This window comes from Macaca mulatta, chromosome 9 (genome assembly GCF_049350105.2).
Source record: "Macaca mulatta isolate MMU2019108-1 chromosome 9, T2T-MMU8v2.0, whole genome shotgun sequence".
Taxonomy (NCBI): Eukaryota; Metazoa; Chordata; class Mammalia; order Primates; family Cercopithecidae; genus Macaca; species Macaca mulatta.
This window is the reverse complement of record NC_133414.1, coordinates 126016699-126031810: the sequence shown is the minus strand read 5'-3', so window position 1 is coordinate 126031810 and position 15112 is coordinate 126016699. Positions and strand designations below refer to the sequence as shown.

Genomic DNA, 15112 nt, shown 5'->3' with positions numbered 1-15112 from the left:
TTTATCATTCTTCTTACTTTTTAACTTTATTATGTCTGAATGGATCTCCCAGTGCTTGTATTAAATGCTATTGTACTTGCTATAAAAGAAATCACATTGTAGATTTCTACAAATAAATTATATTGCACATATTCTGTAACTTTCTTTTATTACTCAAAATATCCCTTGTTATATTTGTCCATGCTGCTAAATGTAGCTGTAGTTTGTTTACTTGCACTATAGAACAGCTCATGTAATAAATAACATCACACTAAATACAATTTAGTAAAAATAATCATAAGTAAAGCAAATAAGGCAGGGAGGTAAAAGTGAAAAGTACTGGTGAAGATTTAGCCCTGGAATTATTTAGAATTGCTAGTGCATGGTAATAAAATGGAGACTGAGTTTTAGTTCACTGTATATTTCAAAATTCTCTACATATGAAGTATCCCTTTAGTCGGATGCACTGCTCCTACTATACCATCCCCCTTGGTGAGCTACAAAACAAATTATAAATGTTTACAACACACAATTCCACAAATAGAATTCTCAAAAATAACCTATACAAAATACTTAAGTGCAGGTAGTACTAGAAGTTCACTCATTTATTTTATGAATTTTTAAGTGCTTTATAAAAGTTAATAACAAAAAAAGTAGGGTCTTTGAATCATAATTAAATTGGCATCATAAAAGAAAATTATCTCAAATGTACAGGCTTTCAACTAAGCAGGTACTTATATACTCTTCAAATATATGAAGACAACACCAACCATTTAGTCCAAAATTCCATTTTCGATGTATTCTAACTTTGTTTACTCATCAATCCAATTTTAGACATGTAAATGACCATCTCAGTATCACTGACAGCCAATAAAAAATAAGAATACTAATAAGAGTACTCCTGGATTTCTTTTAGTCAATTAATATAAATAATAAAGGTAACATTACGTTTCATTCATTATCAATGTCTACACAATTCAGTAGGGTAAAAGTTCAATTGTTCAAAAGAAGCTATCATACTTTAATATAAATTTTTTAAATCTAAAGCAAAAGCAGCTGCCTCTTTTTCTTTTCCAAACTAGAGTATATAATGACACTGTAAGTTCCTTATTTATGAATAATAAATAAATTTATTTTTATTATTACTGATTACTGTTTATGAATAATCTTTTGAAGTTCTGAAACTATAATCCTTTCAATATAAGAAATTCAGAACTACATTAATTGGAGGGTGCATCTAATACATAATTCTTCAGAGTAACACATAGTCTATCTTACAGATAAAATAAAATAGGTAGTATTATATATAATACATACTCTAGTATATATAATATATACCTATATTACTGCTAGCTTTGTTTTTACACAATTAACAAACTCTGAGGCATAGGTATAAAAGTATAAAATAAAGCAATTAGCAATAGAATTAATCCAAATGACCATCTCAAGAATATTTTTAAAACTTATATGAAGCAAAATTTACTTTTACATTTAATGTCAAAAGTTCACATACCTGATGTTCCAAAAACTACATCCCAAGGGGAACTAATGGGTTGTTGTTCTCCTTTTGCTCCACCTTCTTTATCTGTACCTTGAATTCCAATGCCAGCTACAGTACTCACCCTCTCAGCCTCTAGGTCAATCTACAGAAATTGAAAGGATGGTTTTATGCAAGGAAAGTTACTTTTGCTTTTGTCTTTTGCTGTGTAAAGATTTTCAATAGAACATTTAGAGTATATGTGCAATATAAAGTTTTATTTTAAAAAAGGCCAATCAATTACAGCATGAACTTCTTATTCAAAAGCACATAATCAGTCCCTTTCATTTCCCCACCTGTCCATTCTTCCACTTTTCCCCTCTTATCCCCGTCTCCCATCATGCCTCCAGATCTGGCATTGACCTCATCTTAACTAAACAAAAATTTTTAAATGAAATTTTAAAACACAATGTAGCAAAATACATGTTTCTACAAATTAAATGCACATATTTCAATTGTGCTCAGTTAGTGATTGACACATACTAAAACTTGTATGTGCCAAGCACCGATCCAACAGTGAGGAAGCCAACCAGCCATCCAGCCATACTCATAACTATATGACGATTTTAATATTTTAGAGAAAACTAAAACACAGATTGTTAGGTAACTTTTTCAACATCCCACAGTTGGTAAGTCAAGAATCTGGGACCTGAACCCAGGTAGTTCCATGACACTATATCGACTTTACTTCATAAACTGAAAACTAATATATTCTACTGGGAAAATATGTTCTGCTTTCATCTCCTGATACCCTCTCCCCAACATTGTATTGGGAAAATTTTCAAACACACAGGAAAGTTAAAAGATTTTTGTAACAAACATCCATATACCTACCACTTAGATTCTATTCAATATTTCACTTAATTGCTTTATTATATATTTTATCCAGCTATCAACAGAAAGAAATTTTTCTTACTTCACAGATATCTTATTCCTCAAAGTTACACCAAATATTACACTTTTAGGTAAAATTTACATGTATTCCTTTTAAGATTATGAGCATCACAAGATACCCACCATCAATGCTAATGCTTAAAAGCAAGAGAGGTACTGGTCAGCAATATAATAAAAGGCAACAGGAAGTTTAATATCAGAAGGGAACTTGTTTTTGCAGACAATTTGTTTACATAAGAAACAAAAGATTTTGGCAGAAATGGATAAGCTGGTCTTAAAATTCTTATCAAATTGCAAGGGACCTAGGATAGCCAAAACCATCTTGAAAAAGAAGAAAGTGGGAGGACTTATACTTCCCAATTTCAAACCTTATTAAAAGCTATAGCAATCAAAACAGTAAGGTACTGGCATAAAGACAGAGAGATCAATGGAATAGACCTGTCCATACATCTATGATCAACTAATTTTTAACAAGGCTGCTACAGCTATTCAATGGAGAAAGAATAGTCTCTTGGATAAATCTTTCTGGGGTAACTGTATATCCGCATGTAAAAGAATGAAGTTGAACCCTTACTTCACACCATATACAAAAATCAACTCAAAATGGATCAAAGACCTAATTATAAGAGCCATAACTAAAAGACTTTTAGAAAAAAACACAGGGGTAAATAATTGTGACCTTGGATTTAGTAATGGATTCTTACGACAACAAAAACATAAGCAACAAAAGGAAAAAATGGACAAATTAGTCATCATCAAAATTTAAAACTTCTATGCATCAAAGAACATGATTAACTAAGTATAAATGCAAGCAGAAAAATGTGAAAAATCATTTGCAAATCATATATCTGATAAAGAACTTGTACCTAGAATATATAAAGGATTCTTACAGAAAAGACAACCCAGTTAAAAATTTGGCTAAGAATCTTAACAGACACTTCTCAAAGATATAAAAATGGCCCATAAGCACAGGAAAAGGTGCTTGACATCATTAGTCATGAGGGAAATGCATATCAAAACCACAATGAGATGCCACTTCATATCTAGTAGGATGGCTAAAATTTTTTAAAACTGAAAAATAACAAGTGACAGTGAACACGTAGAAAATTGGAACCCACATATATTTCGAGTGGGAAGGTAAGATGGTGCAATTGCTATGGAAAATAATTCAGCAGCTCTCAAAAAATTAAATACAAAACATGTAACTCCTCAATACCAGTTCTAGGTATCTACCCATGACAAATGAAAATGTATGTCCATGTAAAACTTATATATCAATGCTCACAGCAAGATTATTCATAACAGCCCAAAATAACAAAATATACAAAATAGCCAAAAAACAATCTAAATATCAATGGTGAATTGGTAGATAAAATGTCATATTCACACAACAGAATACTATCCAGCAATACAAAGGAATGAACTACTGACGTGCCACTTCACACATGAACTTTTCATTATGAAAATGAAAGAAGCCAAATACAAGAAAACATATATAATTCTATTTAAACAAAATGTTTGGAAAAGGCAAATTTACAGAGACAGAAAGTAAATTAACAGTTGCCTAGGGATGGGAGGGGATAAGGACTATCTGTAAGTGGTCATGTGGGTTCTTACTTGGGGGATGAAATGTTTTAAAAACCACATATGGTTACAGTTGCAAAACCTGTTAAATTTACTAAAAACTAATGAATTGTAGATTTGAAATGGGTGAACTTTATGATATATAAAATATAGCACAATAAAGTAATTAAAAATATAAACAAAACACTTTGTTTACAAGATCACGTACAAATAAAAAGTAAGCATTAAAAATATCACAATGGGTATGTTAATGTAAGGGGAGTGACAGTGGGGGGTATGGGCAAGTAGGAGAATTTATAATTTAAATAAATTATTCTAAATGAGAAGGGTCTGCATGAAACTATGTTTGTGAACCGTGAATGGAGAAGTGTAATCAACTCAATCCTCTGCAAATGAGGTCTTAAACAAAAATAAAACACAACAAATATTCTTGTATTTTTAAATGGAAAAAATTCTACTTTCCATTTCTGCAGACACCATATTAAGTCATATAATAGAGAACAATTTCAGGTAACCTAAATTTGTTGTGATTACGCTACTTAAATGCATAAATATTTGAAATGCAGCACATGGTCAATACTCCAAAACCCATTAAGTTGTAAAGCAAGAGAAATGACATACAATTAGAAAAGAAGGACAAGTACTCCCTGAATGTTGCAGGCTGGCTATTTTATCAATTCAATACACCATTAGAGGTCTAGCCCCTCTGATGAATTATAAAAGCATACAACCCCAAAAAGATAATGATAAAGAAATACTAATCATTAAAAATTCAGTAATAAAAAACCCCACTTTTCCATAAAATATACACAATGGAAACATTAGTCCTATGAACAGCTCTGCCTATAAAGGGATCTCTGGTCAAATAAGTTTAGAAATGCTGCACAAATATCTCCCTATTAATGCACTCAACAACACATTAGCATATTTAAGTCTGGAAGAAGAAAGTCTCCAAGACTTTAAAAAACACGTCTGCTTTAATGTATTAACCCACAAAATCTGTTTTTCATGTAACACTTTTATATTAAGAGGAATACACACTTTCGAAAGTGCTTCATGAAACAGTATTATTTGCTCACAAATTCATCCAACAAATATCTGTTGAACACCTACCATAGGCCAGGTCTTTTCTAGATGCCAGTATTTAGTAGTAGACAAAACATATTTCTAGCCCTCAGGAGGACTTACAGTACAGTCGCTATTATTATATATTATATGTATTTTTTTCTACTATGTGTATATAGGTGATAATATTGTCAAATAAATGAGGATAAATGTCAATACTGAAAGAAACAGTGAGAAAAACAAGGAAGTATCTGAAACAATGTATTTAGACAGGATGAGTATGACGAACTTATTTTCCAAACACATAGCAACTTAAAGACCAATGGTTTAGCCAAAACAGCCATAGGTAGGAAATACTTGAAATAACTGAGTACATCTACAATGAAATGTGATATAGTCATATCATTCAGGTGACTAATATGCAAAAAAATAAAGTCAGAAAAACCTACAAAACATTATGTATGCATAGTATCGTTACCTTTGTTTAAAAAAATTCTCTACAAATAGGCTTTTTAATATCAATTTATTTTTATAAGAGTAGAACATTTCCAAAAAGACACACACTTTAACAGTGGATGGTTACCTCTGGGAAACTGGAATTGATGGTCAGGGGACTTTCTTTTTAGCTTTATGTATTAGCTGACTTTTTAGAAATAAGAACACATATTACTTTTATAAGATAAAACAAGTTTTAAGACGAATTGGCTAATCAGTATTTCCAGCCAAAGCATAAGAGTTGAAGAGAAGCAGGAGTGATATGATTTTTTTTCTAGTTTGAGAAAATTTAACTGAAAAAGGACAAAGGATCATTGTAAACTAGTAGTTAGGAAAATACTTCAAAATGAGGAGCTTTTGAGTGGTTAGGGACACAGCTTTGAAACAAAGGGTTAAAAAAAGAACTCAGTGGGGTTTTCTTTTGTGGTAACGACATACTGACACAAATAGCAACAGGATACTTGAGAATAAAACTAAAGTAAGTACCTCAAAAAAAGCAGAACAAGGACATTGACATACATAAGCATCACCCTTTAACTTCAAATATTTAATGTAGCAAATACAATTCACTTTTTCTGATTATAAGTATTAAAACAAATTTAAAATGAAAATTACCTTTCTTATAAGGTGGTTTTCAGTGTCTGCCACATATATGATATTATTCATTATGGCTACACCCTGTGGAGAATTGAAAGTTGATTCTGAAAATATTCCATCTTTTCTTCCAGGGTTGGGTCCTAAAATGAGATAAAATTTCCCACTTAAGAAGTGATCTCAAGGTAAAACAAAACAAAACAAACTTGTATTTAATGCTGGGATTTTAATATTTAATATTTAATATAAAAACATGGTATGTCCATATAAAAACTAAAATGTTCCTCAAGGACCATTTTTCTTAAGAGTGAGTTTTGCTAATGACAGGGCTCATAGTGTAATTACTAGTGCACTTAAGCATAGTAGCATATAGTGAAGAAAATAATTTTAAAAGCATTCTAATTATCCATTACCCAGACTACAAAGATTTAAAAATAACTCCAATTATTCAACAGATGAACAATTTTTAACATTTTTGAAAGATATGCTCCTTGGATAATACAAGCCCTTTCCCTAGAAAAATACACATGGCTAAATTGTTGCAAACAATCGTAGATCCTGAGGACCACTGAAGCCTTTCCTTTAGGAGCCCAAGGACCCCAGATGAAGAATCCTTATCTACTATTTCACTTTGTCACAAAGTCCTACGATATATCGTACACACTATGAGAGAGAGTGATTCTAGTACACTTCTCAGTTTTAACAATTCATGTAGAGTTTCAAGGGTGGAGAGCATAACACAATAAAATGTAATTGTTACTCCCCTGGCCAGCAAACAAGCCATTCAAGGCCTCTAAATCAGCAGTTCAAACTGCTTTGTGGAACTCCATCGTCCGAGGCAGCCATAAAAAGGTAGTGTAATGGAGTGGCTAGAAAACAAACTCAAGGCCTGGTACAGTGGCTCACACCTGTAATCTCAGCATTTTGGGAGGCCGAAGCAGGCAGATCACTTGAGGTCAAGAGTTCGAGACCAGCCTAGCTAAAACAATGAAATCCCATCTCTACTAAAAATACAAAAAATTGGCCAGGTATAGTGGCAGGTACCTGTAATCCCAGCTACTTGGAAGGCTGGGGCAGGAGAATTGCTTGAACCTGGGAGATGGAGGTTGCAGTGAGCCGAGATCATGCCACTCCACTCCAGCTTGGGTGACAGAGTGAGACTCTGTCTCAAAAAAAAAGAAAACGAACTCAAGAGCCCAATAGACCCTGTCTAAATCCCAGGTCTGTCTCTTTCTAGCTGGTGGTTTGGGCAAGTTCTTTGTGTCTCAGTTTTTCTTCTGTAAAATGGAACTAATTACCTAACTCATAGCATTGTGCAGGCAAAAATGAGTTCATACAAGTAAAATGTTTCGAATAATGCCAGACATATAGTGTCTGCTGTAATTATAATTGTTAATAATACTATTATTATTGTTGATATTGATAAGAGTTCCCTGAAAAAAAAGGGAGAGTTCTGTGGTTATGCGAGATTGGAAAAGATTGCGTACTATACCCCCTCATGAGGAAAATTAGCAGAGTAAAAAATTCGAGAAATATTATACCATCACCAACAAAAATCTGTTAGATAACATTAAAGTAGTGTTTCCTGAGTGTATCTGACCAAATAATTCTTTTTTAAAAATTAAAGAATAACTATATCAAAAGGTAACAGTATTTCTAGAAATATGTTTGGGTAGTATAGCTTGCTTGGTTTCTCTTTTAACAAAGAAATATGTTTGGGCAGTGTAGCTTGGTTTCTCTTTTAACAAAGAATATTCACCTACACTATTTTGAAAATCACAGAATCTATTAAACACTTTAAAACCACTTAAGTTCAAGCTGCTAAAAAAGACACTTTTTGAGTAACAATTCAATTCTCATAACTGCCTGTCATAAATCAAAATACCAAGTAGCCAAAACAAAACAAACACCACAAAACACAACACCTACTGTATCTTGGCACATTAAGAATAACATCAGGGCATAGGACTACAACTAGCTTTTTTATATTAGGAACTGAGACATTCCTACTTTATGTACTAATGCTGCATATATTACTAAAACAGGACTGACTGCAAAGAGATGAATTACTTTTGTCTTTGACTAACATGTTGTCAGATGTCAGTTTGGATAAGTAAGATTAATAAGAATGTACTCTGTAGAGTTTATTAATTATGTACATGTAACCAAGAGGTAGTTTTAGATCTAAGACCAGGGAGATATAGAATAAAATGATCTATGCTTGCATGATACTTATACTCTGCTACACCTATTTCTATTCTGGAAATAGATCCAGACACATGTTCAAGTTCTTATGGAAAGAAAGAGAGAAAAGTAAAATTATGCATAAATTCTAGCTTAATTATTTTATAAACTACTTCTCAAGTTCATGGGGCACTGACATGATCTTTAAAAAGATATGGCTACATTTTGTTGGAAAGTGAAACATAATACTTCTACTTAAAATGTCTGAAATCCAAAATGTATGTTTTCATAAGAAACAGTAAGTACAGCAGTTAAAAAAAAAAAAGATAGAATATACAAATGTATCTAAAAGCTGAACTATTTCCTCTTTTTCACCTGGAGCTTTTTCAGTGTTTCTGTTTGTTTTATGAGGGAGTGAGAAGAGGTTAATTCAGACATCATGCATTAACTAACAAAAAATTTTTGTTAGGAAGTTAAGTCAATGTATATCACTTTTCTATAATTAGTTTTCATTTAGACATTTCAACTTTTATATTTACCTGAGCTATTTTTTTTTTTACTGTAAAACATATTATATATCATAATCAGAAGCTTTACCTCCAATGCTATATTGGATTTGTCCATTCTTCCAAACGACCAAAATTCTATGATGTCCAGTGTCTGCTATTACCAATCTATTAGTAACTTGGTCTACTGTTACTTTGCCAGGAAACAGCAATGGTGAAGGTGGCAAAGAATCTTTATAGAGTTTTATTCCAATTTTATCATCTCTGATCTGCCCCCTGTCTTTGTAATACTTTAAAGCAATTGAAGTATATAAAAATAATTTATCTTTGTGTCCCTCTCCAATCAAAGAAAACAACATGTTTCCGCGAGGTCCAAGTATGACTAGAGTTGGCCAGCAGGAAACTTCTAGTTCTTGCCAAAGGCTGGCATCTGCATCATTAACCACAGGGTGGGTGATGTTGTATCGAAGAACAGCACTCTTAATGTTATCCAGGACTTTTTCATTTGGAAACTTAGCTGAGTGAACACCAATAATGAGAAGACCATCTGAAAGGAAAACATTATATGTTAAACATTATTAAATATTTATGTTTGAATATCATCATCCACACATTAGGTTTTGGGTCACTAATAAATATTAAAAGTCCATAGATCAAAAAAAACAAAAAGTAGAACTACGCTGGGATCTTCAACTGCATTTTAACACACATACAAAAAACTTACAAATTTAAATCTCGTAACAATCTTGATTATTACATAAAAACACATATCAAATTCATATGGTTATTGAAGGATTAAAACTCCTTTTTTCTTTTAGTTAGATAACGCTATAAAAATAATCTTTATTTTTTTATTAAATGTGGAAATTTTTTCCACCTATAATAAGCCCCTTTGAAATTCAGTTGCTTATGTCTGCTTTTGGGAGGTATTTATTGTTATATCACTCTCTTATATTTTTTGATCTAACTTTACATTACAGATTAACAGAATAAATATAAGCAAGATGTTTCCATAATACAAAGCTTTTGATTTATTTAAAATTCCTATTGTATGGTTCTTAGAACAAGCCTTTCTGTAGACATAACTGCTGAAAACAACATACGTCTCTTATCTAATCAATACATTATTTCAAGAAGTTAGTGACAAAAAAAAAAAAGTGTTAGGCTGGATTCAGTGAAAAATTTCAATATTTACTACCAAACTAGTAGAGATAATAACAGCTAAGTACATTCAAATCTCCCAACACACCCATCAAAAACTACTCAAACCTGCAAGATGAACAAATAAAACCACACAAATCAGGAGGTATCATTTCCCAGAAGCTCATGCTTTTATTACAACTATTAATTCCGAATCAAAACACAAACATGCATGCTTGAAGACACACCCTGCTTGAAGACAGAGAAAAGTAAACAAAACCAGGTAGATTGTACAGGAGGGTCAAAACTCAGAAAAGCAAGTGACAGAAGAGTGAACTGCCAATTTTATTTTCTTTTTCCATCCTTTTCCTAGCTTTGCCCTGAGAGTGGGTTCCAGTTTTGGAGCTGTATGGGGAGCCAAAACTCCCAATAGAAACCTGGCTGCAACTCTGGCCCAAGAAACCACGTAACCTGGACAGTGTGGGAGAAACCCTGAGGAGAAGAGTTGGGGAAAGCAACTCCTTATCTCTGAGTATGAACACTCACAAGTCTTAGTTTAACCTCTAAACTACAGTACATGGAACAGACTCAAAAAAGTGTAGCAAATGCTTGGGGAGCTGAGAACTGAATAACTGGGTTTACAGAAGGAGAGGGAGCTGATGGAAGATGAGACAGAAGTTATAATTTGAATTAAGAGGGTTGAATGCCTACTAAAATAAAGCTACCAATATTCCCTACAGGACTACAACAGAACCCAGAGTTCACATATCATCACATTCCAACGTCCAGGATACAATCCAAAATTACCTGACATTCAAAGAAAAGAACAAGGAAATATGGTCAACTATCAAGGGGGGGAAAAAATCAAGAGATATCGATGCCAAAATAAAGCAGATGTTCGACTTACCAAAGACTTTCAAGCAACTAGACAACTATGCTCCATGAGGTAAAGAAAAACACATATGAAGTAAGTAAAAAGATGGAAACATAAACAGAGAAATGGAAATTATAAAAAATAACTAAAAATTTTAGAACTGAAAAATACCACAAGTTCACTGGATGATCTCATGGGCAAAAAGGACATGACAAAGAAAAGGTTAATGAACCTGAAGACAGCTCAACAGAAATTATCCAATCTAAAGAACACAAAGAGAGAAAGAAGATTGAAACAAAAATAAACAGAACCTAGGGGCCTGTGGAACAGTTTCAAAATATCTAAGTAAGTATAACTGGAATCCCAGAAAAAGTGAATAGATTGGGGCAGAAAAAAATAACTGAATAATGCCCAAACTTTCAAAATTTGACTAAATATACAAATTTAGAGAATTCAAGCTCAGCACACACAAATTAAAACCATGTCTAGACACATCATAAACAAACTGCTGAAAACCAAAGGCTGAACACACACACATACACACACACACCTTGAAAGCAGCTGGGGAAAAAAGATGCAGTGAGGAATGGTTGCCTGGGGAATGTGGGTAAAGGTGGTGGGGCAGTGTGGGAAGGACTGCACACCTGTTACCTCGGGCAAGTTACTTAACTGTTCATCTGTTTTCTCATTTGCAAAATGAGGAAAATAATAGTAAATGCCTTGTAAGTCAGGTGGATTAAAAGCGATATCTGTGTAAGGCATTTAGCATAGTACCTAGTGTAAAGTAAAATTTCAACAAATTTTGCTATTATTATTTTTTAAAGTTGTAAGTTCAAAGATTAACAAAAGATAAATGTAAACATTTATAAATATCAGAAGAGATTAGGAAAATAAAACAGCAAAGAAAGTGCATCATGTTGATAAACACAACAGATATAACCAAATACACATAATATTTGTACATTACCAGTCATACGAATAAATACCAATGGGCTTAACTCATTATTAAAAGAAAAAGATTTGGATAAGTTCTTTATATAAAAGATACATCTAAGAAAATGTGAATCAGAAAGGCTAAAAATAAAGGGGTAAAAAAAAGATATGAGAGGCAAATGAAAGCAGTAATATCAGGGTTGTAGATCTTCTCCTTCCGCATCTCCAATTTCTGGGCCAGATGAGTGTTTTGCTCCACTTCATTATCTAAACTGAAGTTTACATAGGTTTCAGTTTATCCTTGTGAGTTCTAGCTCATGTTTGCACGTGCTTTCTGGTTTGCCCTTGTTCTCTGCTACTTTATATCCATCTTTCCTTCTCAACCGCCTGACCTGCCATCAGGAGATATAATTTGCCAACAATTACACATTTTTTTTTTTTTTTTTTTTTTGAGACGGAGTCTCGCTCTGTCGCCCAGGCTGGAGTGCAGTGGCGCGATCTCGGCTCACTGCAAGCTCCGCCTCCCGGGTTCACGCCATTCTCCTGCCTCAGCCTCCTGAGTAGCTGAGACTACAGGCGCCCGCCACCGCGCCCGGCTAATTTTTTGTATTTTCAGTAGAGACGGGGTTTCACCGTGGTCTCGATCTCCTGACCTTGTGATCCGCCCGCCTCGGCCTCCGAAAGTGCTGGGATTACAGGCGTGAGCCACCGCGCCCGGCCTCAATTACACTTTAATTCCAAACCAAAGCACAAGAACATATACACACACATCTCTGCTTGAAGACCCTGAAAAGTTAGCAAACTCAGGTAGGTTGCAGGAGCACACAGAAGCAACAGCCTCACATATACTGGTTAGCCATGTAACTCCAATAACATAAGGTCAACTACCTAAAATGAATCCCCTATTAGTTCTCTCATTATTATCCCCAGTTGTTGTGCTTCTCTGATCAAACTATGACTAATATACCAAAACTGTAATTCCTAGTTTTGGTGTTAGCTCTACATGTGTAAAATCTCCATCCATCCATTAGCAGTTTCCCTACTCACCTATGGTTCCCTTGATCTCCCTATAGTAGATTCACCAGAAAGGGCACATGTGCACAGTACTCTCTGAGTTTTTGGACATTCAAACTGTTTTTCTTTAACCTTGATTGATTCTTAAAGGACAAATGGTTGGATATAATCTTTTTGGTTTATTATTTACACTCATTAAGATTTCTGAAATGTCACTGTACTGTTGCCTTGCTTTGTAAGTTATTTGTGAAAAGCATGGTCAAACTTAAATGTCTTTGTAAACTACCTTTTCTGTTTTTCAATGTTTAAAATATAGTAATTTTACTAGGATACTTCTTGGACTGTTCTGGGTCAATTTTCCCTGGTACCTGGTAGGCCCTTTCAATATGTAGATTCAAGGTTTCTTTTCTTTCCAGAAAGTTTTCTTGATTCTAATTTAGATATTTGCTCCAGTCAGCTGTTCTGATTTTCTTGAGGGTCTCCAAGTAGTCTTATGTTGGACCTCCTCAGCCTGTTTTCCAATTCAATCATTTTTTTCTTTAAACCTTTTAACTTTTTTGTTTAAGCTCATTTTCATTATTTAGGGATCCCCCCTGCTTTTAATGCCCCTTAATAAATTTTTATACAAATTTATTGTCCCTTGGACAAACTTAGTTTTCATTTGTAATACAATTTTGAATTTGTCTTCTCTTTTCTGGATTCAGTTAACACTCCTTTCCTTTTTTCTTTTTTGTCCATTTCTTAGTTTTCTAATTTGTGATTCAAACTGTTTTTTTCATTACTCCTAAATGCTGACTGAGGATATTTAATCCAGTATGAAGGAAGGTGTTACAGTTTTGTCAATTTTGTGATTGTTAGAGAATCTGTATCAACATTTTAACTCTGAATTGCACTTTCAGCATTTTTTGCAGTAGTTTTTATATAGGTGTGATCTGCCTTTTTCTATTCCTCTTCATTTTGTGAACAGGGTTCCTAGTTTGACAGCGCCCTCTTCTGACAGTTTCCTTTTTCTGGACAGTTTCATTTATGAATAGCATTGGTGGAAGGAGGGGTTGGTATATCTTCTTTCTCTTTTGTTTCCATTAGAACCTTAGCTTTTCCCTCGTATTTCCTTCTTTCCCTTCAGTGGTCTGTCTCCAAGGGAAACCACATCTTTCCTAGATAGCTGATTATCTCCCAGGAGCAATACTTCTCTGAGGCTTCCCTAGTCCTGCACTCTTTTAAGAGCTGGTGATACGGTCTAGTATATCCAAACCTGTGTTCAGTATTTTATACTTTGTATTGGAGCTTCTCTTTCTGGGGGTAAGGAGACTATTCTGTTTGTGCTTTGTCTAAGTACTCTGAACCACTCTATTTATTCTCATGGAGTCTTTTAAGTCTCTCCTATACTTGTCCTTGGCATCCACAGACTTACAGCAATAGAACCTTTATGGGAATTTAGTTTATTTCTGAACTTACATGTAATGTGAAACCATGATATTCTCTGTCTCCTAGTATCGTGAAATGCAGGGCCAAGTGTGGTTTTACTTGCTCTCCCCTTTTTTATTGTTTGGAACAGAGGGGAGGGACAGTGGGGAGATTCAACATCAGGTGGCCAACATCCTCCTCCAAACCCAGAAGTAGCAGAGATAGATTCTTTTTAATAATCAGGTTTATTGACACATAATTATTTACATTAATCTTTCATACTTTAGATTAAATTTAATTGAGTATAAAACCAGAAACTGGTATAAAAATAGGAGTATAGTATAAAATAGAAGTATTTCCAATAGTGTAAAAACAGAAGTACTTCCAATATGATAAAGAATAAGGAAAAAATGCCTACTATCTTTACTATTGTTTAACAATAAATTGGGGTGGTGTGTGGGGGATTAGCCAACATAATTAGACAAGTGAAATCAATTAGAGGCATAAGACTGAAAAATTTCTATGTGGAGATATAACAGTACATCAAGAAAAGTCCAGAGACTCAATTATAAAACTAAGTCAAATAATAAAAGATTCAGGGCTAGGTGCAGTGGCTCACGCCTGTAATCCCAACACTTTGGGAGGCTGAGGCCGGCAGATCACCTGAGGTCGGGAATTTGAGACCAGCCTGACCAACATGGATAAACTCCGTCTCTACTAAAAATACAAACTTAACCAAGCGCCATGTAATCCCAGCTACTTGGGAGGCTGAGGCAGAAGAATTGCTTGAACTTGGGAAGCGGATGTTGCAGTGAGCCGAGATTGTGCCACTGCACTCCAGCCTGGGCAATAAGAGCAAAACTCTGTCTCAAAAAAAAAGAAGATTCAGGAAGATAGAATACATAA

At 33.9% G+C, this 15112-nt stretch overlaps 1 protein-coding gene across 10 annotated transcripts in view; it reads right to left on the bottom strand.

Annotated features, from left to right (window-relative positions):
* Window positions 1-15112, bottom strand: part of NHLRC2 (NHL repeat containing 2) — a 53464-nt gene that overhangs the window by 22403 nt on the left and 15949 nt on the right. For all 10 annotated transcript variants that reach the window (XM_077947551.1, XM_077947554.1, XM_077947550.1 and 7 more), the window contains 3 exons: window positions 8930-9385; window positions 6170-6291; window positions 1493-1622 (listed from right to left, as the gene is read on the bottom strand). In XM_077947551.1, the coding sequence (XP_077803677.1) occupies window positions 1493-1622; window positions 6170-6291; window positions 8930-9385 (708 nt within the window). The remainder of the gene's footprint in view (window positions 1-1492; window positions 1623-6169; window positions 6292-8929; window positions 9386-15112) is intronic.